General features: G+C 45.1%; 1 protein-coding gene across 3 annotated transcripts in view; it reads right to left on the bottom strand.

Moving 5' to 3' along the window:
- ABCC4 (ATP binding cassette subfamily C member 4 (PEL blood group)) overlaps positions 1-27,576 on the bottom strand; it is a 265,767-nt gene that overhangs the window by 140,729 nt on the left and 97,462 nt on the right. For all 3 annotated transcript variants that reach the window (XM_040487238.1, XM_040487236.1, XM_040487237.1), the window contains 8 exons: positions 26,790-26,891; positions 23,061-23,150; positions 21,541-21,732; positions 11,040-11,134; positions 10,754-10,840; positions 5,387-5,483; positions 1,997-2,206; positions 18-158 (listed from right to left, as the gene is read on the bottom strand). In XM_040487238.1, the coding sequence (XP_040343172.1) occupies positions 18-158; positions 1,997-2,206; positions 5,387-5,483; positions 10,754-10,840; positions 11,040-11,134; positions 21,541-21,732; positions 23,061-23,150; positions 26,790-26,891 (1,014 nt within the window). The remainder of the gene's footprint in view (positions 1-17; positions 159-1,996; positions 2,207-5,386; positions 5,484-10,753; positions 10,841-11,039; positions 11,135-21,540; positions 21,733-23,060; positions 23,151-26,789; positions 26,892-27,576) is intronic.

Below are 27,576 nucleotides of genomic sequence, written 5' to 3'. Positions count from 1 at the left end.
TGAATGTCCTTACTTACCTGAGCAGCGATGTTTAGTAGAATAAGGAAAATGATGATGAACCAGTGAGCACCGGCTGTGAGGTAACTCTTGTAGGCCTTAAGACCAACTTTTCCTTCTGAACGCCTCTCCTCTGACACTGTAACCTGTAGATTCTCAGTCTGGCAAGGGGAAAAAAAGCAGCGAGAGACGAACCTTTACACCATACTCCCAAAACTTTGAAAGGTCAATGGTGTGCTCCGCTGGCAAAGCCATGAGAAAACAGACACATCTTACACGCTGAGAGTGCAAAATAGTACAAGTCCTGCAGAGAAGGGTATAGAAGTATCTAGATGAACCACATATGCGTTCACCCTTGGGCCCAGCCATCCCACTTCTAGGAATCTATCAGCAAAAAGGAAATACTGTTTGTACGAGGTTACTCACTACTGCGTGATTTTGTTTGAAGCAGAACATAACCATTTCCAGCACGTGTACAACATACCCAATTCAAGTATAAATGCAGAAGCTTATTCCACGGTAATATACAAAATGATATGGATATCTCTGTAGATTATTTGTGCCACTAAATGATGGGAACATAAAACATAGTAGGAGCTCAAAATATTATCCAAATACAGTAAACGGAGTTCAAACAACAAGAGGAAGAGTTTGGACAGCAATGGATAACACGTGGTCTGAATTTTTTTGGTTCCTGAATTTCAAAGAGTTATTCTTCAGTCTGGAATGTGAGGGACTAATCCAAACCCTTACCAGAATCATCCAGGCCCCTAGATTTGGACTGTGAGAGTTTGGACATTGAGGACTACCTGTGCATATTTTTAAGGGAGATCTAGTATATTTCTGCACTTCTATCCGGAGAACTGAGAATGCATTGTAGATTCACATAAGCCAAAGATGTCCTTGGCTGCAAATGTCCATTGATGGATGAATGGATAAAGAAGATGTGGTATACATATACAATGGAATATTACTCGGCAATCAAAACGAATGAAATCTTGCCACCTGCAACTACGTGGATCAAACTAGAGGATATTATACTAAGTGAAATTAGTGAGTCAGGGAAAGACAAAAATCATGATTTTACTCATATGACGACATTAAGAGACAAAACAGATGAACATAAGGGAAGGGAAACAAAACTAATACAAAAACAGGGAGGGGGACAAAACAGAAGAGATTCATAAATATGGAGAACAAACTGAGGGTTACTGGAGGGGTTGTGGGAGGGGGGATGGGCTAAATGGGTCAGGGGCACTAAAGAATCTACTCCTGAAATCATTGTTGCACTATATGCTAACTAATTTGGATGTAAAGTTAAAAAAATAAATAAAATTAAAAATTAAAATAAATAAAATGTAAAAAAAAAAGATGTTCTTGGCTGTATGCTGGCCTCTATGGTTTCAAAGATGGATAAGATGTGGTTCTTGAACTTGTGTAAGAAAGGAAGATGGGAGCTAACTCTAAAGTGTCTGCTATGTGCCAGACCCTTCACACATGCTACTTCTGGCCTCTCACCAACCATCGGACAATGGGGTAAAATAATACCAAAGGTCACATGCAGCAGCAGAACATTCCACCACATAGGAAAAGTAGCTGACTTAACATGGACCACAGCAGGACTCAGCTGGAGGAGACTTCAAATTAAATGTCTGGATGCAAAAGGGTAGCCTGGGGCCTCCAGAGCAAGGAAGATTTACCTATGCTAAATTCAAGGGCCCTACCAGCAGCATGAGCCACCGACCCCCAGGAATTTATAGCAGTCCACCCACTACTGAGCCCCGCAAGCTCCTCCTCCATCCAACACCCAAAGGAGAACCCTAATCAGGCTTGCTCCCTTCATTCTACATTAATTCTACCCATTCCATGCAACAAGGCCTTGGAACCTCAGAATCTACTCTGGGACAAATGAAGGTGTCAGGGACGGAACGGACTCAAGATGCATGATGAGGACACAAGAGCAGACACAACCAGGCCGTGCTGCAAGAGGAAAACTCACATTCTGGCCCTCTGGACGGCCATCTTTCAGTGAGGGCCTGGAAGACTGCTGAGACCAAAGAGAAGACTCCGAGAAGCTCCGATTCTTCAGAGCGGGAGATCCTGGAGCTGGACTCTGGTCAGCCTCCTCATTTTCCTTCTTTAAAAGAGAACCGAAATCCACCCCAGATTTCAGAAACTCAGTGTAAGTCCCCTTCTGCACCATTTTGCCCTAAAATAAAAATTAAAGAATTTGATAGTTCATTTACATTTGATAACATTAAACTAATGCTAATCAAAAATACTTAACTGGTCTCACATTACAATTTTCGTAAGAAAGTTATCTTTAGGTGAATTCTGGTTGACACATCTCATTCAATTCAACTGGACACAGAATGGAGCATTCCGTTCTCAGTCAAATCCTATGGTAGGTGCTGGGGGTCATATAAGAAATGTGTAACTCAGGGTGCCTGGGTGGCTCAGTCGGTTAAGCATCAGACTCTTGATTTTGGCCCAGGTCATGATCTCACAGTCTGTGCACAATCAAGCCCATATCTGGCTCCACTCTATGAGCACAGAGCCTGCTTGGGATTCTCTCTCTCCTTCTCTCTCTGCCACTCCCCCACTCACACACACACTCACACACACAAACACACTCTCTGTCTCTGTCTCTGTCTCTCTCTCCCTCTCCCTCTCAAAATTAAGTAAATAAACTTTAATAACAACAGGGAAAAAAAGTGTAACTACCACAGGCATTTAAAGCAGCAAAAAGATCAAAATAACACCAGCATTCTTCACAGAGCTATAACAAACAATCCTAAAATTTATATAGGACAGCAGTGCCTAGGTGGCTCAGTTGGTTAAGCATCCGACTTCAGCTCAGGTCACGATCTCACAGTTCACAGGTTCGAGCTCCACATCAGGCTCTGTGCTGATAGCTGGGAACCTGGAGCTTGCTTCGGATTCTGTGTCTCCCTCTCTCTGCCCCTCCACCACTCACGCTCTGTCTCTCAAAAATAAACAACTCGGGCGCCTGGGTGGCTCAGTCAGTTAAGCGTCCGACTTCAGCTCAGGGCACGATCTCACTGTGAGTTCGAGCCCGCGTCGGGCTCTGTGCTGACTGCTCAGAGCCTGGAGCCTGTTTCGGATTCTGTGTCTCCCTCTCTCTCTGTCTCAAAAATAAATAAACGGTAAAAAAAAAAAAAAAGAAAAAAAAAATTTTTTTTTAAATAAATAAATAAAAATAAACAACTCACCCAGCAGAGCTCACTGGTGGACAAACGGTTTGCTCTGATAGTAGTAAAGTTGGGAGTAATGTCCTCAGAAAAAAACAGTAAGGGGACCCCGAAACATCCAGACTCTGGCTAAATAGGCTGTTGGTTCTATATTCATAACCCCGCCAACGCTGGGGTTTTACCTGACTCCATCATCCCCTCTGCACATGAAACTAAATGTTTTCCAGTTCAGGGAATCAGAGCATCCTATTCCCAGAGGACTACAGGAGTCGACACAGGTAACTGCTCCCAAGAGGCAGACACTCTGCACTCTCGTCATCTTTCTTAGGGCAGAATTTCATCTGATGTCGTGAGGATCTGAGCGAGGACCAGCTGGAGCAGACCAGGGTTCATGACCGAGGTGTTGAGGCTCAGAGGTAAACAAGCCAAGGAGTGAAACATCAAACAACTACTAAGCCTGGAAAATTCTCAGTAACCCCCACCCTGGGACCCATGCTAGCTCTTGGGGGTTGAATGATGGCTCCACCAGAAAGACACATTCAAGGCCCAAACACGATACCTACGAATGTGACCTAATACTGAATAGGATCTTTGTAGATGTGATCAAGCTGAAGTCATGCTGGAGTAGGATGGACCCCAAATCCAGTATGACCGACGTCCTTCTAAGAGGAAAGACTCAGACGCGGTGAACACCATGTGACAAGAGAGGCAGAGACCACGGTGTTGCAGTGGCAAACCGAGAACACCAAGGACAGCTGGCTAACACCAGTGGCTGGAAGAGGTGATGAAGGATTCCCCACAAGAGCCTTCACAAGAGCATGGCCCTGCCAGCACCTTGATTTTGGACTGGTAGGCTCCAGAAGGGTGATGATGATAGACTTCTGTTACTTAATCCATGCAATGTGTGGTAATTTGTTATGGCAGCTCCAGAAACTGATACACGAATCTGAGCCCATGATTCCGTCTTCTGAACTTTACTGAGACTTCTAATTGCTTCTGCTGTTGCCCCTCCAGCAAACATCAAGAGAGGTCTTTTAAAAATTATTTTAACCTTTATTCATTTTTGAGAGACAGAGAGAAAGAGTGCAAGCAGGTGTGGGGCAGAGAGAGAGGGAGACACAGAATCCGAAGCAGGCTCCAGGCTCTGAGCAGTCAGCACAGAACGTGATGCAAAGCTTGAACTCACGAACTGTGAGATCATGACCCGAGCCGAAGTCACTTAGCCAAATGAGCCACCCAGGTGCCCCAAGAGGGATCTTTTAAAACCATGCATCAGACCACATCACCCCTCTGCTCTGATCTATCCAATGGCTTCCAACCCACTTCCGGGCCAGCCACCCACTGCTCTGAGCCCACCTCCCTCACACTCTCTCGCCCACAGTGCCTCAGACACACGGGTCTTCCGGACATTCTTACAACATGCCAGGTCAGTTCCTTCCTTAGGACCCCGCCGCTGGACCCCCTGCCTCAACCCCCCTCCCCCAGGTGACTGCACGGCCAGCACCTTCATGTCACTTAGGTCCCCTGAGGCACCAGCTCCCTGGGGAGGCAGTCATGGTGTGCGCTGCCCCCTGCCCCACACATTACCCCTGTCCCCACAAGAATGGAAGCCCCACGATGGCAGGGACTTTTACTTATCACCGCCCCGGCTCTCACACATATGGGGCACATATAGGACCCTATGCCAGGAGACTAGCAACTGGCTACACGCAGGACTGCATGTCTCGACCAGGGGTGCTCAGCTTTCCAACCACGCTTCTGTCACTAATGGAAGACGCTCTTTGGCTAAACTGCAGAAGACAAATAGAAACGAGTATGTCTCGGTCTCCCTAATTTTCAAATAATACACTTTGATTTACGTGGAAGAAGAGGAAAACAAAAGTTCTAAATAAAACAGCATCACTATCCCAAGCAATTTTACTAGAACAGTTATAATTTAGAACTCTGAGGCACAATTTTATATATTTAGGGTAATATGGCCTAGAGCGGAACAGTTCCATTTCTACATGTCTGGATTCATGCCTAAACGCAGGAATACCAGCTCTGGGCAGGACAGGGTACAAAACGAAGGAAGGAGAGGCAGTTTGGCACAAACCTGAGAAGAGACCTGCTGGGAGGTCTCACCTTCAACACACCTGAGTGCTAGCAAGTCCCACAGCTGTCTAGAAATTACTTACATCTTTCAATATCAGAATCTGACTTGCAGCTTTTAGGTACTGCAACTGATGAGTCACTAAGACTGTGATCTTCTCGTGCAAGGTTTGACAAATACACCTATAAATATAAAAGGTACAGTAAGCAAAACCCACGTTAATGGGGGTGCTCCAAATTGAAAAACACACATTTTCAAAACACATAGAGACAAAGACAACACACTAGTCAAAGATTTGTAGTTTAAAAACCAATATAAATACAGATACAAATCAAATACAAATGTAAATCACTGGGAACCTAACGAGGTCCTCGAATTTATCCACCAACTTGAGTCTAGTTCTGCTAAGAAATTCCAAAAAGCAGTCCAGTGAAGGAGACGCCAAGAGCTAACTAACATTTTTCCCCCCTAAAACTCAGCTTAACAATTATTTATATATTTCATGGTGAAAAACAATTGAGCAATAGTGAGATTCCAAAACCGGACTGAATGAAAATACTAGTGTTTCATCCCTGTGTATGACTGGGTGAAGGAGGGATCTAAGTTATACAAAAATGTACATTTTTCTTAGTTTGCTAGGTAATTGATTTATGATGTAATATTAACCAAAAAAAAAAAATCTTAAATTCTCAGTAACCTTCTTCCCAAAGTGCATTTTCTAGACACTTTCTAGAAACACTTCCTAAATACTATTAGAAAACAAAGACTGGCATGTCCTCAATTAGTGTTTACAATATCCCCACAGTCCCATCCAGAACACTAAACCATCTTTCAGTCGGGCTGAAAACCTTCTGAATATGAATACGAAAGAAGAGAATCCAAGGGGCCGAAATCATAGTGGAAATCATTCAACAGCTCAAAGGACACACCAGTCCTCTTAGCCAAGAGCCCCATCAGCACTCAAGTAGGTTTTTTACAGTAACTCCTCAAAGTGCTCCTCGTTTTAAATGCACACCCCTAGGAACTGCACTCCAGCCTGTACCCCACCATGGTCCACAACCGGTCCAGGTCAGCACATAGCCTGAGATGGGGCCATCTGACCAGAGGCAGGGCCCTAGGCATATGCTCTGGGTGACAGAGCCCCTTGCACAGCAAATCTCAGGAACGTGGGCCCCAACTCAACCTGCTGATGTAGGTCAGATCAAGAGTTCTGCAGGCACCCAGACTGCAGTTCAAATCCCTCTTACTAGCCTGGCGATGTCAGATGAGCTAACGGACCTCTCTCTGAACCTCAGTTCCTTCATCTCAAAATAAGGCCGGTGACAACCCATAGGTATGTTCTAAGAACACTAATCCACTCAGTCAATGTTAGGTCCATTCTCCACCTTCCCTAACCCACAAGTGGCCCTTTGGTTTGGACTCAGGACAGAAAAGTCCTCAGGGGACACTTCTGAGACTGGACCTGAGATCAGAAGCAAGACCCCAGGATGTAGGTATATATACTATTATTCCATTCTTTACATCCAGGAGGATTAATGTTTCCCTTTTGAAAGGTCTTGGTGTGGCTTTTATTCCTAAGTTTCCTGAGCGAGTAAACCCCTCTTCAGGCTTAGCGTGTTTAAGGGAACTGTTACTTCTTAATTCAAAATTCCCTGCTGGCAATCCCTGAAGACAGATGTTAACCACCACATCTGATGGGTTGCTGCGTCCAAGATGGGCCAATGCAAAACTTTTAAAATGTTTTCTTCCTAACATTCCACCAAACACGAGGAAATATAAAGAGAATTACAGGGGCACCTGGGTGGCTCAGTCGGTTAAGCGTCCGACTTCACCTCAGGTGAAGTCCGTGAGTTCGAGCCCCGCGTCAGGCTCTGGGCTCTGGACTGATGGCTCAGAGCCTGGAGCCTGCTTCCGATTCTGTGTGTCTCCCTCTCTCTCTGCCCCTCCCCCATTCATGCTCTGTCTCTCTCTGTCCCAAAAATAAATAAATGTTAAAAATATATATATATTAAAAAAAAATAAAATAAAATAAAATAAAATAAAGAGAATTACAATGATGTTATCAGGTGATGGCTCTAAATTTTTCTAAATTATGTTTTTTAATCAAAATCTCTAGGAAAATACTCTACTTGCCAAATTTTTAACAGTAAGAATTTCCAAGCCATGCCATTAAAAAAAAAAAAAAATGAAGGATCAGTAACAAGTTATTTAACCTTTATCCTGTGTAAGGGCTGTGTTAAGAGGGCACATGTACTGTGGTAGAGGGGATACAAATAAGACAGTCACTACCCTCATTCATTCAATTGACAGACCTCTGTTGAGGTACCAGGCACTCTAAGTGCCAAGGACATCTACAGGTCAAGAAAACAGACAATACTGTGAAGAGGGAGGCACATTAAATAAAGAAAGTGCACTCTTGGGTCGTGATGTATGCTATGAGGAAAAAGCAAGGTGAGGGCTGCAATCTTGGATGTAGGGGACACACGGACCATGAGCATATCTGGGGGAAACATTCCTGGAAGAAGGTACAGCAGGTGCAGCGGCTCTGGGAGAGAAACCTGCTGCGCAAAGGTGCCTTCGTGCATTCACAGTGAGTCAGGGGTAGGGGGGACTCATCAGTGTTCAAGTACAGCCCACTGAGGGCTGTGGGAAGGTGAAAGGGCACAGGCCACCCCCTGGAGAAACGGGAGGGAAAGGTGGCAGCGGCATCTTCCTTGTCCTGGCACACTGGCCCCCAGGCTCCCGGACAGAAGGAACAGGATCTGTACAGACAGGCAGATAGAAGGAAGGGACACAGCTCATTCAGGGCACTGCATGAGAGCCAGCGTGGCCGGAGTAGGGAGTTTGCGTGAGGAAGTGCTGGAAATGCAAATGGGTCAGACTGCAAAGAATCTTTCTCGCCACTTGAGGATGCTGAGCTGCGCCCTGAGCAGGAAGGGGGTCCGTGGAGGCCTGAGGCGGCAAAGGTGAACAGAGTAGGCAGTAGTGGGGCAGATCCAGTTAGGACAGACTCGAACTGATTACGCAGAAGTGAGGGTCTAGGGATATGGGGCTCTCTAAAATAAGACAGGATCCACCGCTCCAACAGGTTACATGCGCTTCTGTTCACCCGAGGGCCTCCAACCTTCCACATGTGATAGAATCCACGTCGATGTTTACAGCATATAGTTGTAAGACTCGCAAACCTTAATAACCTTGGATATATATTCATGACCGAAGTAAACTGCTAATGGCAAGTAGAAGTGTAACTCATTCACTTTTAATACAAAACACTTCACATCTCTGAGCTTCAACACAACCGCCATCTTTCATAGTATATTGTTCAGTCCAATTTTCTAGCTCGTTGAGAACATTCTCCAGCTGCTGCTGAGTGATTTCCTAAATTGCATTCGTGCTCCCTGCCCTAAGTTTCCCCAAAGAACGTGGTTCTGATTAGCAAACAACAATTTTAACAAGCTTGCTTCTATCAAGTGTATATCCAAAGCCATTAAACCCGAAAGGTGCGAGAGGACTTTATAAATACCTCCTGGGTTCAAAGAAGAACCTGGGAGAGTTTCTGTGATAAGCACACTGATACTTGGCAATTAGAAGGTCATCTTCTCCCCTCCCAAGTGACACAAACTCAATGGCCAGCGGAAACTGTTCTTACAGCGATAGAGAGCTTGTGCGCAATACCCGCCCCCTGCCCAGGTTGAGACACATTTGTGAGCCCGGGGGTGGGGGGGCACTGGGGACAGGGAGGCTGGGCTACTCCTGATGCCACCCAGGGAGGGGGTTGGAATCTCTGTCACCGAACTCACTAACAAGCCACAAGGCACTTCCCTAAGGGAAAATTCATCCAGTGGCGATCAGGAAGGGATGGGCAAGGAGGTCGGATCAAAGAGCTGGAGGCCATGTCAGGTATCAGCTGCTCGGCTCTCTGCATTCTGAAAAATTCAATGCTGCCATGCTTCTTTTTTTCTTTAATTACAGTAAAATAAATAGAAGATCTACGATTTTAACCATCTTTAAGCATAGAGCTCAGCAGCATTACAGACACTCACACCGTTGTGCAACCATCACCACCACCCATCTCCAGAACTTGTCATCATCCCAAAACGAAACACTTGGTACACACACGCTCTAGGGGAGAAATGACAGGAACCCACACTCAGGGGACACGGAGTCCCAGCTCCTCGTATCCAGAACCCAGAACTGCCTCACACTGCTCTCTCTGCTAGAATCTCTTTACTTTGCTACTTGGGACTTGTTGTAAATGAACTGTGTCCTCCCCAAAATTCACAAGTTGATGCCTTAAGCCCCCAATACTTTAGAATTTGGTGACAGGACCTTCAAGGGGTAATTAAGTGAAAATGAGGCCTTGATGACGGGTCCTTATCCAATCTGACTGGTGTCCTTAGAAGAGATTAGGACATAAGGAGAAAGACACCGTGGGTGCACGTGCACAGAGGGGCCGTGTGAGGACACAGCAAGGGGGCGGCCATCAGCCAGCCACAGAGAGAGGTCTCAGAAGAAACAAAGGGGCCGACACCCTGGTCTGGACTTTCAACATCATTTGCAAGAACCTCTACCTCCGTGCACACATTAGGGCTTCAGGAAATGCACTTGAAAGTGCTCACCGGCTTTAATAACAGTAAGCTAACTGTGGGGTAGATCTGGATGCCGTTTTAGCAAGAGTGAGCTCACGATGCTTCTGCATACACCAGTCTACACTCAGTCCACAGGAAGCATCAGTCACGTATGTTAGCTTCCAGTACTTACATCAGTGGTTTCACGACTGAGCAAGAGCCGATGAAAACCAATTCCCGAAACACAAAGTGAGAGCCAGGAGATAAGCTAGATTCTGGGTATCTAGTTTCAAATTCAAGTTACCCCTACATGTGGGGGCCCTTACCTATTAATTTTAAGAATCCATGAAGCAACACTCAATTATTGAAACCATCCTGTGATACGGGATAAGTCATTCTTAAACTATTCTAGACTTTACCAAGTACTTCCTAACCTACGGGATAATTAGCACAAACCAGCAAACTGCACTTCTAAATGTGCCATCAACAAAAATGATGAAGGAAAAGAACCTGGCAGCCAAGCACCACGTTACCGAGCCCCATTCTTCAATTCAGAAAACCGTCCAGCATTCTCCTTATTCCACCAACAACGTCTTGTTTATCACCTACAAGTAGCAAGGGGAAACCTGCCATCTATTTCTTAACCCCCTAAAGCCTGTTCTCCACTCACCGCCCCGCCCCCGACGCAGTAAGCATTGTCTGCATCTCCCCCCTTGTTCCCTGAAAATGTCTCTAAAACGGATCGTCTGTGGAGGGAAGGGAGGAGAAAGACGGCCGCCAGAGCAGAAGCAGCGGAGTCTACCGAGGCGTCCAGGCTTTCCCGAGCCCTCTTCCCCAAACCCCACGCGGTTCTTAGCAGAAGTGACCGGAGCAGGCAAACTCACAGTTCAAACAAGTGCCTGCCCACTTCTGCATCCACGGCGCTGAGAGGATCGTCCAGGAGGTAGACGTCTGCGTCCTGGTACACTGCTCTAGAAACATAAAGCGCCGTCAGCCGGGAGAACGCCCCACACCCCTAACCCCACCCCCTCCTCTCCAAGGCCCCACGGCGTTCAGCAACAACTCGGGTCGCGTTCACGCGGAGAGCCGCCGTAATAACGCGAGATTCGTGCTTCCCACTGCGCCCCCCAACCCCGCGCAGCCGCGGGAGGGCAACCGAACCGCGATTACCTCGCGAGGTTGACCCGGGCCTTCTGCCCCCCGCTCAGTGTGGCTCCCCGATCGCCTATCACGGTCAGATCTCCGTCCTCCAAAAGCTGCAAATCCTGCACGGAGACACAAAGAAGAACAAAACGATGTAAAATATATCCTCCTGTCGTCCTAGACTTTCAGCACCGGTTCTTCATACGCGTATGGGATCAACTACAATAGATGATATTTCAAAGAGGCAGAATTGTAACCCTGAACCTTTCCAACAAACTCAGGGCTTTTTGTTTTCATTCGGCAGCTTTTCCCCACAGTATTTATGCATTTCACCATTTTAACAGATGTTTTATTGAACATCGACTGTATGTCTGGCATTGTTCTGGGCACAATGAATTTGGTTGTAGGAAGACAGTCCCTTGAGTTTCCGTGGAGGGAGACTGACAATATGAAAAATTAGCATGAGTGCAAGTCCTAAGAAGAAAAAGGAAGGCGGCTCAGGGGGAGAGGGGCAGGGGAAGTGCATCCTACATGGGGGTCAGGAAGGTCTCTGATCAGAGGGGCTTTCACAGATAAGTGCACCTGCAGAAACTGAAAAGCAGTCCATGTGCAGGAACAAGCAAGCGCAAAGGCCATGGGGCAGATGGGTGCCCAAGGTGTTGGAGGACTAGCAGGCAGGCCAGCAGAGCTAGACAGAGTGAGAAAAGAATGGGGAGAGCAAGGGCAGAGGTAAGGGGGCGGGGGGCATGTTTCACTCCCAGTGAAATGGGGAGGAGGACATGACCTGGCTTAGGTTTTTGAGAAATCCCTCTTGCCTCTCTGTGGAAAAGAGATGGTATGGGCATCCGGTGAAGGCAGGGCACACATCAGGAGGGTTCTGCAAGAACGTAGGTGAGAGCAGGCTGTGGCTGGAACCAGAGTGAGAACAGCAGAAATGGAGAGCAGTGGTCAGGTTCCGGGCAAATTTCAAAGGTCGAGCCTGTAACACCTGTTGATGAAGGGGAGGGGTTGTGGTGGCAGAAAAGGAGCAACGTATCGTCCTCCAGGTGAGAAAGGGGAAGAACTGCCTCACCGGCTACTGAGCTGGGCAAGACAGCAGATGCAACTTGAGATCGTGGTTATGGGCAAGCCAAGATGCCTATGGAGGACATCAGGTTGCAGCTGGACGTGCAAGTCTGGAGGTCTGTGCCAAGGACTACTTGTGCAAGCTGGTGGCACACACATGACTTGGAAAGCCATGGGACTTCCTTTATCAAAGAACAAGTGTGGGTTTTTTTTTTAATTTGTTTAATGTTTACTTATTTTTGAGAGAGAGTATGAACAGGGGAGGGGCAGAGAAAGAGGGAGACACAGAATCTGAAGAAAGCTCCAGGCTCTGAGCTGTCAGCACAGAACCTGACACAGGGCTCAGACTCACGAACCATAAGATCATGACCTGAGCCAAAGTCGGACACTTAGTTGACTGAGCCACCCAGGCGCCCCTAAAAGAACAAGTGTGTCTTAACCAGCCAGTTTGCTGATCTCGACCTCAGCCTCCCACCCTCAGAGAAGGTTAACACCTGACCCTTGTCTTCTACTTAAGTTTGTTTGTTTATTTATTTATTTATTTATTGTGTGAGAGAGAGAGAGAGAGAGAGAGAGAGAGAGAGAGAGAGAGACCGACCATAAGCAGGGGAAGGACAGAGATAGAAGGAGAGAGAATCCCAAGCAGGCTTCCCGCTCTCAGCACAGAGCCGAGTGCAGGGCTTGAACCCGTGAACCATGAGATCATGACCTGAGCTGAAGTTGGGACACTTAAACAACTGAACCACCCAGGCACCCCGTCACATTTTTTTTAGGTTTATTCGCTTTAAAAATGCTGACAGCACAGAGCCTGACGCGGGGCTCAGTCTCACAAACTGTGAGATCATGACCTGAGCCGAAACCAAGAGTCGGACACTTAACCAAATGAGCCACCCAGGCGGCCCCCTTGTCTTCACATTTAAGGCATGGTGATAGAGTGACTCACGAGATCTGTACAAGAAACGAGAAGAGTAGTCTGGAAAGGAAAAACAAAAGGGAAGTGTTCAAGAGACACCGAGGTGATCAGCTGAATTAAGTAGATGCTTGTTCCACACAAGCCAGGTGGAACTCAAAGCTAAGAAGAAGCTTCATGCTTTCATGTGAAGATCTGGGAATCTATCAAGTTATATATGAATATTATTTAAGAAATAAACTCAAAATGGATAAAGGACCTGAATGTGAGACAGGAAACCATCAAAACCCTAGAGGAGAAAGCAAGGGAAAACCTCTTTGACTTCAGCCGCAGCAATTTCTTACTCGATACATCTCCCAAGGCAAGGGAGTTAAAAGCAAAAATGAACTATTGGGACCTCATCAAGATAAAAAGCTTCTGCCCTGCAAAGGAAATAATTAACAAAACTAGAAAAGGCAGACAGAATGGGAAAAGATATTTGCAAATGACATATCGGACAAAGGGCTAGTATCCAAAATCTATAAAGAGATCACCAAACTCTACACCCAAAAAATAAATAATCCAGTGAAGAAATGGGCAGAAAACATGAATAGACACTTCTCTAAAGAAGACATACAGATGGCCAACAGGCACATGAAAAGATGCTCAACGTCACTCCTCATCAAGGAAATACAAATCAAAACCACACTCAGATATCACCTCACACCAGTCAGAGTGGCTAAAATGAACAAATCAGACTACAGATGCTGGCGAGGATGTGGAGAAACGGGAACCCTCTCGCACTGTTGGTGGGAATGCCAACTGGTGCAGCCTCTCTGGAAAACAGTGTGGAGGTTCCTCAACAAACTAAAAATAGATCTACCCTACAACCCAGCAATAGCACCATTGGGAATTTGCCCAAGGGATACAGCAGTGCTGAAGCATAGGGGCATATGTACCCCAATGTTTATAGCAGCGCTTTCAACAATAGCCAAATTATGGAAAGAGCCTAAATGTCCATCAACTAATGAATGGATAAAGAGGTTGTGGTTTATATACACAATGGAATACTACTTGGCAATGAGAAAGAATGAAATCCGGCCATTTGCAGCAACATGGATGGAACTGGAAGGTATTATGCTAAGTGAAATAAGTCAGAGAAAGACACATGTTTTCACTCATAGGTGGATCTTGAGAAACTTAACAGAAGACCATGAGGGAGGGGAAAGGGGGAAAAAAAGTTACAAAGAGGGAGGGAGGCAAACCATAAGAGACTCTTGGATACTGAGAACAAACTGAGGGTTGATGGGGGTTGGGAAAGAGGGGAAGGTGGGTGATGGGCACTGAGGAGGGCACTGTTGGGATGAGCATTGGATGTTGTATGGAAACCAATTTGTCAATAAATTATATTTAAAAAAAAAAAAAAGAAAGAAAGAAAGAAATGAACCAATCACAGTACCTGGAAAAAAAAAAGGAGTAATAAGAACATCCCCTAAAGGACAGGGTAACAGGTTTAATTACCTTGTATTAGAAACCTTTATTTAGATGGCTTGTAATTGTCGCTAAACAGGTCCTAGCATCGACAAGCAGAGTGTGGGGGAGTTTGCTGGTTACCTACCACACCTCTCAAGCATAGACTTAGGATACACAGCAACACTTTCTATGGATAAACCCTCATCTCTTCGTCTCTAACTTTGGCAAATCTGGGAGAAAGCAAGCGGCATGCTGGAATGTCCATGACAAGCATGTCCACTGATCTCCCTAAGCCTCTTTTTCCTCTTCTACAAGATGTGCTGGAGAGACAAGAATGGCTAAGCTCAAGGATGCCGTGACAATCAAAACCGTGGACAAACACCTTCTATACGTAGGAAAAGGACACAAATCATCATGACCTGCTATTCGTGGCTGATACAGATTTTCTGATCAAACCAACAGCGGGACCCCTCAGGGTGAATCAAAACATGCCAAGCACACCACCAAAAGGAGAAGGGAGAGAGAGCACCCCATCCTAACCCATTCCCTGACAGCATACAAAGACTCCCAGAATTCCCTGCATGCTCAGAGCCTAAGTGGATTACAGTAAATGAAAGGCAGCAACTGCTCAATCATGAAAATCCACTATTTCACATGGGTTTTTTTTTTTTTTGCTGAGCTCAGAAGTCAACACCATCGCTTGCTTTCGGCTTTCCATTAAAAACAATGGGCCATTTTGAGATAGGCTCCCAGCCTCCACCCACCCACACAGTTTACTTGGCCTCCAAGTCACTGTTGACAGTCCTTGCAAAGTGTTCTTAGGTTTTTATGCCTTGATTTTATATTGCTTTGTTTTCCTTCGAAAATAGCACCAGACTGTGGCAGAGCAATCTTAGCCATTTTCTAGAGAAGGCACTTAAAATCCACCCTTTCACTTAGCACAGTTAGGGAATACGGAACAGACGCTCTCTGAGTCCAGTAGTAGGATTTTTGAGTGTGTTGTTGACTCTGCAAACTATGGACAAGCATCAGATGGGGGGATGGGGGAGGGGAGTGGGGACAACATTTCAAAGAATATGAAGTGAAATCTGAGTCAGGCTAATTTTCGAACCATAATTTTTCTGTTTCAGTTAAAGGAGAAAAGCCTGAGTTGAGCATAATATTTCAAATTCTCCCAATCTCCCAGTGAGAAGAAGATATTCTAATGTTAGTTACATCACAGTGACATTTAACCAACTCTTTCCTCTGTAATGGTTTTCACTAAAAAGCACACATACAAGACCAGAGGAAAGCCAAGAAACAGCGATGCTGGGTTGATGCCACCAGGCCCAAAACCTGTGTCGAGTGCCGTCTGGCAATGGTGGAGACTTCAGTAGAAATACCATTAAGCAGACTGTTGACAGTCTAGGAGAGCCAGACTCGAGGCCTGGGGGGCAAAGGAGGGCTGGATCCCGAGTCAAACAGCCTGAGTTCCGAGGCTTTGTTCCTAACATTTCTCCCATGATTGGCCTTCCTATCATGGCCTGTCGGCTCCCCAACCATCCTCGAGCTTCCTGAATCAGAACTCACCCTTTTTCTACTACACTCCCAAGACCTTGATTTCTCAGGAAGGGCCCACCATATTCTGCTTCATAATTTGTACACGCATGCACGGTTTATCTCCCCAGCTCCTAGAGGGTAAGATTTATGCACCAAGCCTGGTGCCCAGTTGTCTGACAGTGATTATCTCTAATCCTCACAAGCTGCAAAGAATTAGCCCCACTTCACAGATGGGGAAACTGAGATGAGGTTACATAACAGTCTGAGGACTGCCAGCTGTTAAATGGAATGGATGGAATCTGAATGAAGTTTGTCTCTATTCATAGCCTTTTACTCTTCCTTCCTCATCAAGCTGCCCCAAGTGGTTACTGAAAAATATATTTAAAAGTATATTTAAGGGCACCTGGGTGGCTTAGTTGGTTAAGCGTCTGACTTCGGCTCAGGTCATGATCTCACAGTTCATGAGTTCGAGCCCCTCGTCGGGCTCTGTGCTGACAGCTCCAAGCCTCCTTTGGACTCTCTGTCTCTCTGTGTCTCTCTCTCTCTCTCTCTGCCTCTTCCCTCCTTGTGCTCTTTATCTCTCAAAAATAAACAGACATTTTTTAAAGTATATTTAAAATAAAAAGTATACTTATAATATCAAAATTAAGACTTGAAGACTTCTCTATACACACACAAGTATCGATAAACTTAGTCTCCGTATTTTGATTAGCCTTATAGATCCCTTTTGTACTTATTTATTTCCTATGTCATAGGTAAAAGCTATCTCAGGTGAGAGATGAAAAACTAAAGATAAAACAATAATCATTTTACAACCGTCAATGTTATCAGAAAAGAAAATGTCCAAGCTGGCAGAAATGTAGTAAATAGAAGAAACTGTAAGCCTGTGAGCACCCCAGAGAGGCTTATAAATTCGAGTGACCTATGTGAGAAAATACTAACCTTGAATTTATCAATATTACACCTTCAAGTATGTATTACCCAAAAATGCTAAAAAGTCTTCCAACGTAAAATAGCCAGACAAATGTCATGTGATACATTGCTTATCTTCTGTTAGACACTATCTTTGTTGGTGGTTTATGTAACGTACTACGTTAGAGCACCTATAACAAATATCACCTCAAATAATGGAAGTTATATACTCAAATACCTTCTTTTCTAACATGTCACATTTTATAGAGATGATTCTACACAAAACTGGCTGCTCTTTTATTAATTAAGAGGCAGTATCTCTTCAACACTATTCTAACATTTATAGAATGCTTGTTACGTCCCTAGCAATCAGGTGCTTTAAGAAAGTTATTGCATTTCGTCCTAAAAAATACCACATGAGGTTGATCATCTCCATTTCATAGACGAAGAAACTCAATCACAGAGCTGGTAAACAGACGGAGACTCAATCCACAACTGTCTGCCTCCAGGGCCTTGGACTTAACCAGCTGTTCCCTAAACTATACTCTGTAACTTGCTACAGTGTCGCTCTGAGTATGTCATCAGTCAAAATGGATGTTGCTAAATGTGATTACTTCATATCCTCCTATTTTATTTCAGAAATATTATCTGCTCAACGACTTAAGTAAACTTCAATTAGATCTAGTGTAACACATCTAGTTGTAATATACACATAAGAAATGTTGCCCTTTTTTGTTTTGTTTTCCCTCCGGATTTAGGGGAGGCTGTAAGGAGAAATCTCTATCATATTTATATGTATATACGAATTTAGAGAAAAGGACTATAATTGTAACAATAGCTACCATTTTTCAAAAACCCGGCATGTCTGCTTAGTCTCGACAGAAGTCCCATATGCCCACCATTTAATAAGAAAATGGACTAACATCCCAAGTTAATTCTCGAGACTGTCTCTCTCCAAAGGCCAAGGCCTTTCTACTACACATGCAGTCTTTGTATCTACGGGCAACATAATTCCAGGACGCCACAACTCTCTGTAGCCATCTTATGCCCATCCGTTGACACATGGGTTCCAAGAGGAGAAAAGCAAAAGATCTCGTAACTCATCAGGTGGTTCTGTGGTTTCCTAAAGCCCTTCCCAATCACTAAACAGAGTCACAGATGGCATTTCAGAACTGCAGCCAAACTTCTTGGAAATCTTCAGACCCACTGTCGACACTTGGAGCAGACGGGAGAAGCCCAGACAGGTAACAGGATGTGTCTGAAGTGACAAGGCTGGGGCCAGGACTCCACCCTTCACTACATCTCCACGCCGGGCCTCCTTTTCTGTCCAGGAGGGAAGGAGCACAAGGGGCCCTGACCCCACGTGCCGTGTCACTCAGAAGAGGTAACCGTCCGTGTTTATCAACATGGAACCATGAATACAAGAATCGCAGCACAGCCCGCCTTGCAGGGGCCCTTCCCGCCAGAGTCCACGTGCCCCAGAGGTGGCCCACACACTGGTCCAGTCGTCCCATGTGGCGGTGGCAAAGGCATCAGTCCCTGGGGAAAACGCTGAATGGCAGCACTGTCCCAACACGTGCTTTTCTCCAGGGATGGTCAAATGTGGGGAGTAGAAAGGCAGGGCTGAGCTATCACCAGAAAAGCAAGGCCGTGCAAAGAAACAGGCAAACACTGGCCTGGCTCTTCGGAATCTGCTCTGGGCATCAGGAGTTAGGCTTGAGGAAGGTGAAAAGAAAATGCCTGTGTTCTGTTCATTGCCTACTCCACACCCCACCTTCTGCAATTGTCCCATTTAAAAAAATATATCACATAATTTACTCATTATTATAATAAGTGACATCTATTTGGGCTAAAAATAAGTTTAATGCCCCTGTTTTCAGGAATGCTCTCCCAGCCTCTGTGGCAACGGAATATAATTTCTCGTGTTAGGGGCCAAGAGTTAAACATAGCATTTACAACTGGCTCAGTGTTGAAGGAGGCAAGTTAAGGCAAAAACTTTTCCTTTTCTATCTTATGTGAAAACTCTGTTCCTGATTGGAGCACATACGTATCTGTCTGAATGTTCTTGGCCACACAGAATTTCAGTACTTTTCTATTACTCTTAAAAATTCTTCTTCCTGGACACTCATAGCACCTCTATTTAAATCATTTAAAGGGTAGTTACATTGGGCACCTAGGTGGCTCAACTGGTTAAATATCTGACTGCGTTCAGCTCAGGTCATGATCTCATGGTTCCTGAGTTCGAGACCCACACTGGGTGAGCATGAACTCTGCTTTGGGTGAGCCAGAGCCCAGGTGAGACCCACTCCTCTTTCCCTCTCCCTCTCTCTGCCCTTTGATAACTTGCACGTGCATTCGCTCTTTCTCTAAATAAATAAATAAATAAATAAATAAATAAATAAATAAAATATATAAAATATAAATTAAATTAAATTAAATTAAATAGTAGTTATGTCGAACAAGGTTACCTAGTAGTTTATGAGCTGAAAAGGCAGTGGTGTAAATATGAGAAGGAAAACTTCAGCTCCTGGTACCCAGTTAGGGTTGTAATCTTCACACGTGCACAATGTCAAGGTACGTGGACCACACGGTGGCCTCTTCGGCCCCTCGCTCCCGGCAGTCATCGCGTTGAGGAGACTCCCCCTCGTGGTATCACATGCCATGTCCACAAGTACTTGATGACCGTCTGCCTAAGGAACTTCTCCAGTTATATCTGAATTAACTGTTGCTACTCTGTGTACATGCCTGTTGTATGCTCAAAGTTGACATCCTCGAATCCAGCTCTGGATGTTAACTGCTGCATCATCCCCATTTTTCTAAATGCTCCACAACACCGTTCCTGGAGCGGAGCTGACGTCCTACCCTCACCCACCAGGCTTGCAGGTGGGCTACTGGGGCCACTGCCTCTCGGCGTCTGGCTTCTCACCGGTGTCAGTACTGGCCTCCGCCTCAATTACCCAACTTTAAAAATCGCTCTTCCTTATAAACTCCCTCTGCTGGGAGGCGTCATGGCCCCGTGAAGCATGGAATCTGGGGTCATGAAAAATCTCAACTTGAAGCATGGAATCTGGGGTCATGAAAAATCTGAACTTGAAGCATGGAATCTGGGGTCATGAAAAATCTCAACTTGAGCTGCAGATGTTTACGTGAATTGTTTCATCTCTATAAGCCTCAGTTCTAGCAACTATAAAATGAGGGTGGTGCATGCCATCAAAAGCACTGGTAAAAGATTAAAAACTGGTACGTGTGTGTGCGTGGGTGGGTGGGTGGGTGGGCGGGTGGGTGTGTGCGCACATGCACGACAGGCAAAAAAGTGATTAGCACGTGGACTCCAAATAAATGGCAGTTTATCACCACTGCTTTCTCCCTCTCCTTACACAGTATACACCATTGAACAAAAATCTCGCTCACCACTGCTAACCTGATGTCATTTCTGAAAACACATAATCTCTCATTAACAATGACCCAGGGGAAAGAAATAGAAGCCCATTAAACAAGCAATTATGTTTTGTCCACATCATAAAATGCTACTCGCCTGATAAAATCTATCATGTTCAAGCCATTGTTCAAGCAAAATTACTATTTCCTCACTACACTGGCTGGGAGCCTTCAATTCCATACCTTTAAAAGTCTGTTCTGGCCTTTTCCACACAGTATAAAAGAACAGTCGGATGTCCAGCCTGCATCGAGCAGACCCCAGGGAGAGCCCTTTATCGCCATTATCCACTGATTTTTATAACCCAAAGGGAGTCACATAATATTTATCACTATGGACCGTTTTGTTTTCCTTTTTGCTAAATTATACTGTTCTATCAAGTAAGTTCAGTTTTTATCATTCATCAATTTTATTTAAATCCCAAGTACAGTTCAACATTTCATCTCGCCATTTTCTGCAAAAACAATGATGTAGTATTCAAAATAAATTTGAAAACATTTCCTTTTCTTAAAATAATAAATCGCAAGTTAAAAATCAAGTGGAGAGGAAACCTAGAGACTGAAAGGGACCCCAGATATAAATCAGCCAAGAGCAAAGTACAGACCTGACGTGGGGTCTGACTCAAACCAATGGCTGACCAGATTTCCTGCTGAGATAATTAACGAAATGTACACGTGGACTAGGACAGTGATGATATTAAGGACCTGTGGTCACTTTTCAAGGGTGATAACATGGTTTCTTTTCAGAGGACTTCTTATCTTTTAGAGATAATGAAGGAAACACGTGCAGACGAACTACAGGAGGGCTACGTTCTGCATCAGAATAATTCGGGGTGTGGGTGAGGCTGGCAGAGGGCAGGGGGAATGGTCAGCCGTACTCCTCTTCCCCCAGCAGAGAGCATGGTTAAAGCTGGGGGATGGGTACATAAGGGCTCTTTACGCTACTCTTTTTTTTTATAACTGTCCATTTAAAAAGTGCAAAGTGAATAAAACTTCACAAAACAAGAGAAGCATCCTGTGATCCTCATGACATCAGGATTAAAACAGCAGTGCCTCTGTGCAGTTACATGTGGTGTGTCTGCCCACAAGACCAGCTTGAAGTATTAGATAATGTCCAAAGAGCTTTCAAAAAAAAAAAAAGGAACTCAACCTTGTCATTTCAATCAACACTATTATTACTTGAAATTCAAACGTGTGTAACTCAAAAGTCCTTACCTTTCTCAAAGCGCAAGCCTTTATGACTTTCTCGTATCGTTCCTTTTCATACTTCTTCCCAAATAAAATATTACTCCTCACAGTTCCTGCAAACACCCAGGGCTGCTGAGAAACATAGGCGATTCTTCCGTGCACGCTGACCAGCCCCTGGCTCCGGGGCAGCTCCCCCAGCAGGGCACTTAACAGCGACGACTGAAACAGATTGGAAACAAGCAAGTGTGTGCCAGCAGCACCGGGCACAGACAAGCCGCTGCTATTCCCAATCCCGCCTCCCCCAGCCCCGGGGTCTGATACACATCAGAGCGCTTCCACTTAAAACAGACTCAAGTACAGCCCTGGAAGGTGCAATAAAAAATGTGAATGCTCGGAGGGCACCTGGGTGGCCCAGTCAGTTAAGCGGCTGAACTCTCGCAGTCCGTGAGTTCGAGTCCCGCGTCAGGCTCACTGCTGTCAGCCTGTCAGCGCAGAGCCTGCAGGGTATCCTCTGTTCCCGTCTCCCAAAAATAAATACGTATTTTTTACAAATTTAAAATCAAATTTGAATGCTAACAAAACAGAGGATACCAGCCTGCTCTGCCCGAGCGCGTTTCCCCCCAAATGAAATGCTGTGCTCAAAGACAGACTGCTGGCCATTCCCAACAGGGGAGGCTGGCATAATACACACTTCCTCTGTCTGAGGTTTGCAGGTGGTCCTGCATCCGGCTATCCTCGTTTCTGAAAAGCTGTGTGTAAATAATCTATCCGATGCGTCAGGAAAGATTAAAGGGACTCTGAAGGGGGTCAGGTTACCAAAAAGCAAAAACCCATTAAATGATGGCTCGATCATTTATTCATCCTACACGTAGCATTCCCTATTCTATTGTTTCAGATGCACAGGGCTAAGTGCACACACACACCTCCTTCAAGTCTTTCACGACATACGGACGTGGTAGCTCTGTGCCTACCACAAACAGAATGCTCAGAACTGAGCCGAAATCATCCTTTCGCGTACCTGTCTTGCCCCAGGACCTGGCTGTTTCTAGAGGGCAATCAGCCCGAGCCTTCTTACATCTGTGTCTTTTGCTCTTAGCACAGTGCCATGCACGTGGCCATACGTTCACCACTGTGCGTGGACGTGACTTGGGTAAGCCACATAAGGAAATGTTTAAAGCTTCCCAGAAGAGCCTTTAACAACCCCAAGACCTCCTGTAGAATTTGCTCTGACAAAAAGAAGAATCCGTTTTCTTAGTCATTCCATCCCGAATAGCAGTCACGTAAGGAATTTCCTTCACGGAGACATCCATCTTCCAGATAAGCATTTCCAAACTGTGCCACTTGAAGCACCAAGAAAAACACAACCACACGATCCAGATTGATGCGGCCGCGCGACCTTCTTGCAGAACCAATGCTCCATGGAACACATTTTGAGAAATGCCATTCTGGATATACCCAGTCAAACTTGTGTTACACACAGCCCAACCCCAAGAATTTAATATGGGATGTGGCATGGCAGCGAGCTGTCAAAAGGCACTATGACTTACCTTTCCTGCTCCCACAGGTCCGACCACAGCTAACAATTCCCCGGGTCTGACCGTAAAGGAAAGGCCTTGTAGGGTTGGGGTTTCTGATGCCTACAAATTCAAGTTCACAAAAATAGGCACATTTCAATAAAGTAACACAAATTACCTCAAAAAGAAAATACTGTAATAGTCACTGGTATGTGAACATAACCCACATCTCTCCCCCTTCCTATCTGAAGATACCATGTGCTGGAGTCCCTTTCACACTCTCTCTCTCTACATATACATGTGTGTATATGTATATACATATATATACACACACATACATATACACACACACATATATGAATATAAAAATAAATATAATATAAATATAAGAATATAAATATATATATACATATATGTTTTAATGTTTATTTACTTTGAGAGAGAGTGCAAAGGGGGAGGGGCAGAGAGAGAAAGGGACAGAGAATCCCAAGCAGGCTCCACACTGTCAGCGCAGAGCCCAACCCAGGGCTTGATCTCACACACTGTGAGATCATCACCTGAACCAAAATCAAAAGTTGGATGCTCAACCGACTGAGCCACCCAGGCACCCCTCAACTATAGTTCTTTGGGGCTTAGCTGCTTTTCAGAAGGCCTGTTCTCTTAGCAGATTTGCATGTGAACCCAGTTCTAGACACCCACAGAATTTAAGTTGTAGAAATGATAAGGCACCCTTCCGAAATGAAAACTTCTTGGTGCACACTAATATTAAAAGAATACAGTTAACAGAATATTCAGTATGGGAAGTTTTCAAGTTTTACATTATGACCCTTTGTTTTAATCGTCTATTCCATTAACCCCCACAAGGTGGCAGTATAAGTACACCGCATGCCAGGCCCTTTGCTACTAAGTAACTGGAAATCTCCCGTAACCTCTCCATTCTCATTTAATAAGGAAGGAATCTGAGTAATGCTCACAAAGCAAGAAGGCACTTGGCATTGTAAGATCACTCTTGGCAAAAAGGCTCCTGTGCGTGGTGGTCAAGGCTGTAATCAGAGCTCAAATTTAACACCAACAAAAATAACAAGTAAGTTAGTATATGGTATCACACCAGAGAAATAGTCTGTCTTCTATCTGTACCATGCATTACCTGTCCTAGTAAACAGGTACAACAAAGTACTTCTACTGTAAAAAACAAACAAACAAACAAAAAAAAAAAACACATGGAGGTGTGCACTACAGCACAGAATCCAACACAACGGAAAAGGATAAAGCAAAAATCATGCTAATCAGAAGTTGTATTCCTAAACATTCTATAAATTCTACAATAAGGAGATTTAGTGTTAAGAAAACTCTCAATAAATGGGGCGCCTGGGTAGTTCAGTCAGTTAAACGTCTGACTGTTGGTTTTGGCTCAGGTCATGATCTCATGGTTTGAGCCCTGTGTTGAGCTCCTGTGCTGACACTGTGGGCTTCGTTCCCACTGTTACAATCTCCGCCTCATTTCCCCGTGGGATGCTTCTGGGAGTCCTGACCATGCATGGCCCCAGGACTGAGGATCTCGTGAATGTGTGTGAGTCCCAAACCCTTTCTGAAGAAGGCTTGTAAGGGGTTAGTGTTCTGCAAACACAGTTGGGGGAATGCCCTCCCACGATCACAGGAAACTGACCGTGAGTTGATCTAAGGCACTGCTACCTTCTACATTTCTAAAAAAGGTTTCCTCAAAGACAAACCTCCAGATAGATACGTGAAGGGCAGAGAAACGTACAGAGCTTCTGTTCAGAACTTTCCCTGCAAGTTCAACTACGAGGGCTGATGGGAGGAAGACTCTAAGCCACAGATAGCCAAAAGCAGCTGAGCGAACTTTCCCACGCACAGGTGCAGAGCTGGGCTGCTGCGTGACCTCTCTCTACGCTGGGAATGTGTACACACAGTTAACACAAGGCAGAAAGGCTAAAGGCACAGCAGGAGAAATAAAAGGTCTGTGTGATCTTCAAAATGAAAACCTTCTCTGGAATAATTGGCCATAAAATGGGTACATACTAAAACCAGGATAATTACATTTAAGCACGCATGCACACCAAAAAAACCAGCCCCAGATTCTATCGAATTATAAAAACTGTCATTAAGGTGGATTTCAATACATAGAAACATTTTTTTTAAGCTTTTCCACTCCTCTCTTCATGTCTAACAATGAACTAGTTCCTACTTGACTACATTTTTTTTTTTTAACTCAGTTACATCTACAAAGTAAGAAGCCACAGAACGACACTGGCTTCCCGTTCCCTGCACCTCAGAGCTTCCTGTTAGCGCCAGACAAGTTGCTGCTTCCTGGCCCAGGCTCCAGGGTCAGGCATTGCTCGAGCGTGACCAGAAGGGGGCAGCATGTGACAGTTCAGGGGTGCTCAGGCCCCCTTGCCCTGGGGCTCAGTAGAGGCCGATGCAATGCGCCAGCCCAGCCATGGGGTAGGCCCTGGGGACATAGCAGTGAACACAGGATGAAAATCCCTGCCCCGCGGCGATTTCGAGGCTCCCACCGGACCACACACTTCCAAGCTCAGACACTGAAACCGAGCGCATTCCTTTCATGAATGAAACCAGGTGGGGGCGAAGACCTTTGCCCACCTACCCACCCAGCTGTCTAGTGGGTGGTTCGAAAACCCACATCCTTCTGCCTCCCAGCCCTGTGGCCTTAGCTTCCTTCCCAAATCCCCAATGTCTGTGCCCCTCCCTCACTCTAGGGCCCCTAATCACCCCCAGTGAGAAGCACAGTTCTTCCCCAGACAAGGGCAGGACAACAGGATGGGGGTGTTCTGTGCTACAACGCAAAAGCTGCAGGAAAAGTCTGGGAACAAGTGATTAAGTTCTGGGAAGAAGAACAAAAGTGCTCATTTTACAGTGTTGCACGGTTCGTACAAAAGAAAGGTGGTGATGGGTCATCATACAGGGTGGGTGGTAACTACCTCAGTGCACTACCTAACTCCCCAGCACTCACAGAAGGGAACTGGAACAGAGCTTTCTACAAGTGCTTCAAGTGCACCAGTGGAGAATTACCAAGCAGGAGGGAATCCGTTGCAGTAAGGTAGGAAGGGTTTTTCCCATTTGCCTAAATGTCCTAAATCAACCAAGTGTCAGAAAACCTTTGTGACCTCACCTGTCCTACCTGTCAGCTTCCCACACAGAACCCTGAAGCTGGGAATCACTGGCACTTACTGTGCTCACCAGCTGCCTCCTCCCTGCCCCTGCCTGCCCCCAAAGTAGCCAGCACCTTCCAGAAGCTTAGAACAGGAGCCCTCACACTACCCTACAGGAAATATCCACATCATGGGCCTCACTCCATATGTAAGGAGATGGTCTGATAGCGTCAGGGTAAAAAACGTACACTGATTTCCCAGTCTCTCCTCTGTAACAGCTTGTGATGTACGTGTTAGCTAACCCATTCCAGACCGTATCACTTGTCTGCTCAATCCTGTAAATGGGGACACTGCAAACTTATCACCGAAAACAATGTGATCATACTTGGAAAGTTCTCCTAACAATGGGACAAAGAACATGTCGTATGCCTTGGGCTGATTTTATACTTAATCCCCATTAACTACAAACCTTATTCCTGATTTTGAGAATGTTTATAACATACTTTCAAGGAAACAATGCAAGTCACATTTTATATGGTGTGTAAAAAAAAAAAAAATCAAAATTCTCTATTAAATCTACATCCCCGGTTGTCTTTTACCAGTTGTGATCTTGCAAGGGAGGATTTGTTACCTTATCCCAAAAGGCAGTGAAGTCTTGCACATGCACGATCATTTTACCGTCTGATGGCGGCTGAGGAGTACGCTGTGGTATCTCGTCAAGTAACAGAAAGTTCTGCAGAAGAAGGAAAAAGGCTGGTTGAGCTGTAGGAACAAAGCATAAGCAAGAATATTTGCTTTCCTGGAATTTGCAACGTAGCATTTTACGCAGCTGTGTATGTATCATTTTACCAACTGTATTTACAAGGGGGACTCACATCAGAACACAGTATGTACTATGTAATTATATAATACAGTACACACACACACACACACACACACACACACACACACACACACACACTGAGTTCACAAAGCTAACTCTGCAACCTTCTCAACAAGTATACTGATTCTTCCCTCAAGAGAAAATATAGTTACAAGCAGCAAACACATTTAGAACTGAACATTGTCACGGTTTTACTCCTGTGTTACTAACAGTAAACATGAGAGTTGGTAGGAAATGATTACATAAATATTTATCTAATCCCACCATGTGCCAAGCACCACGTGAGACGCTGGGCACCCAGACGAAGGCCACCCCCAGGCCTTCAGAAATCGAGTTGATGCAAAAAGACAGGCTGGGAACACAGAACCAATGGCAGAGAGACTCTGAATGAAAAATGTGGTTCTGTCCATTTCTCTGTTTTGCCCTTTCCCTGGGCACTTGGGTACACTTTGCTTTTCCCCCCATAAGCATCACAGCAATGCATCCTTCCTGTCATGAGCTATCACTTGTCATCATTCTAAAAAAAAAAAAAAAA

This window comes from Herpailurus yagouaroundi, unplaced genomic scaffold (assembly GCF_014898765.1).
Source record: "Herpailurus yagouaroundi ecotype Mexico unplaced genomic scaffold, PumYag 164, whole genome shotgun sequence".
Lineage (NCBI taxonomy): Eukaryota > Metazoa > Chordata > Mammalia > Carnivora > Felidae > Herpailurus > Herpailurus yagouaroundi.
Note: the sequence above shows the minus strand (reverse complement) of the source record. Positions and strands in the feature narration are given on the sequence as shown.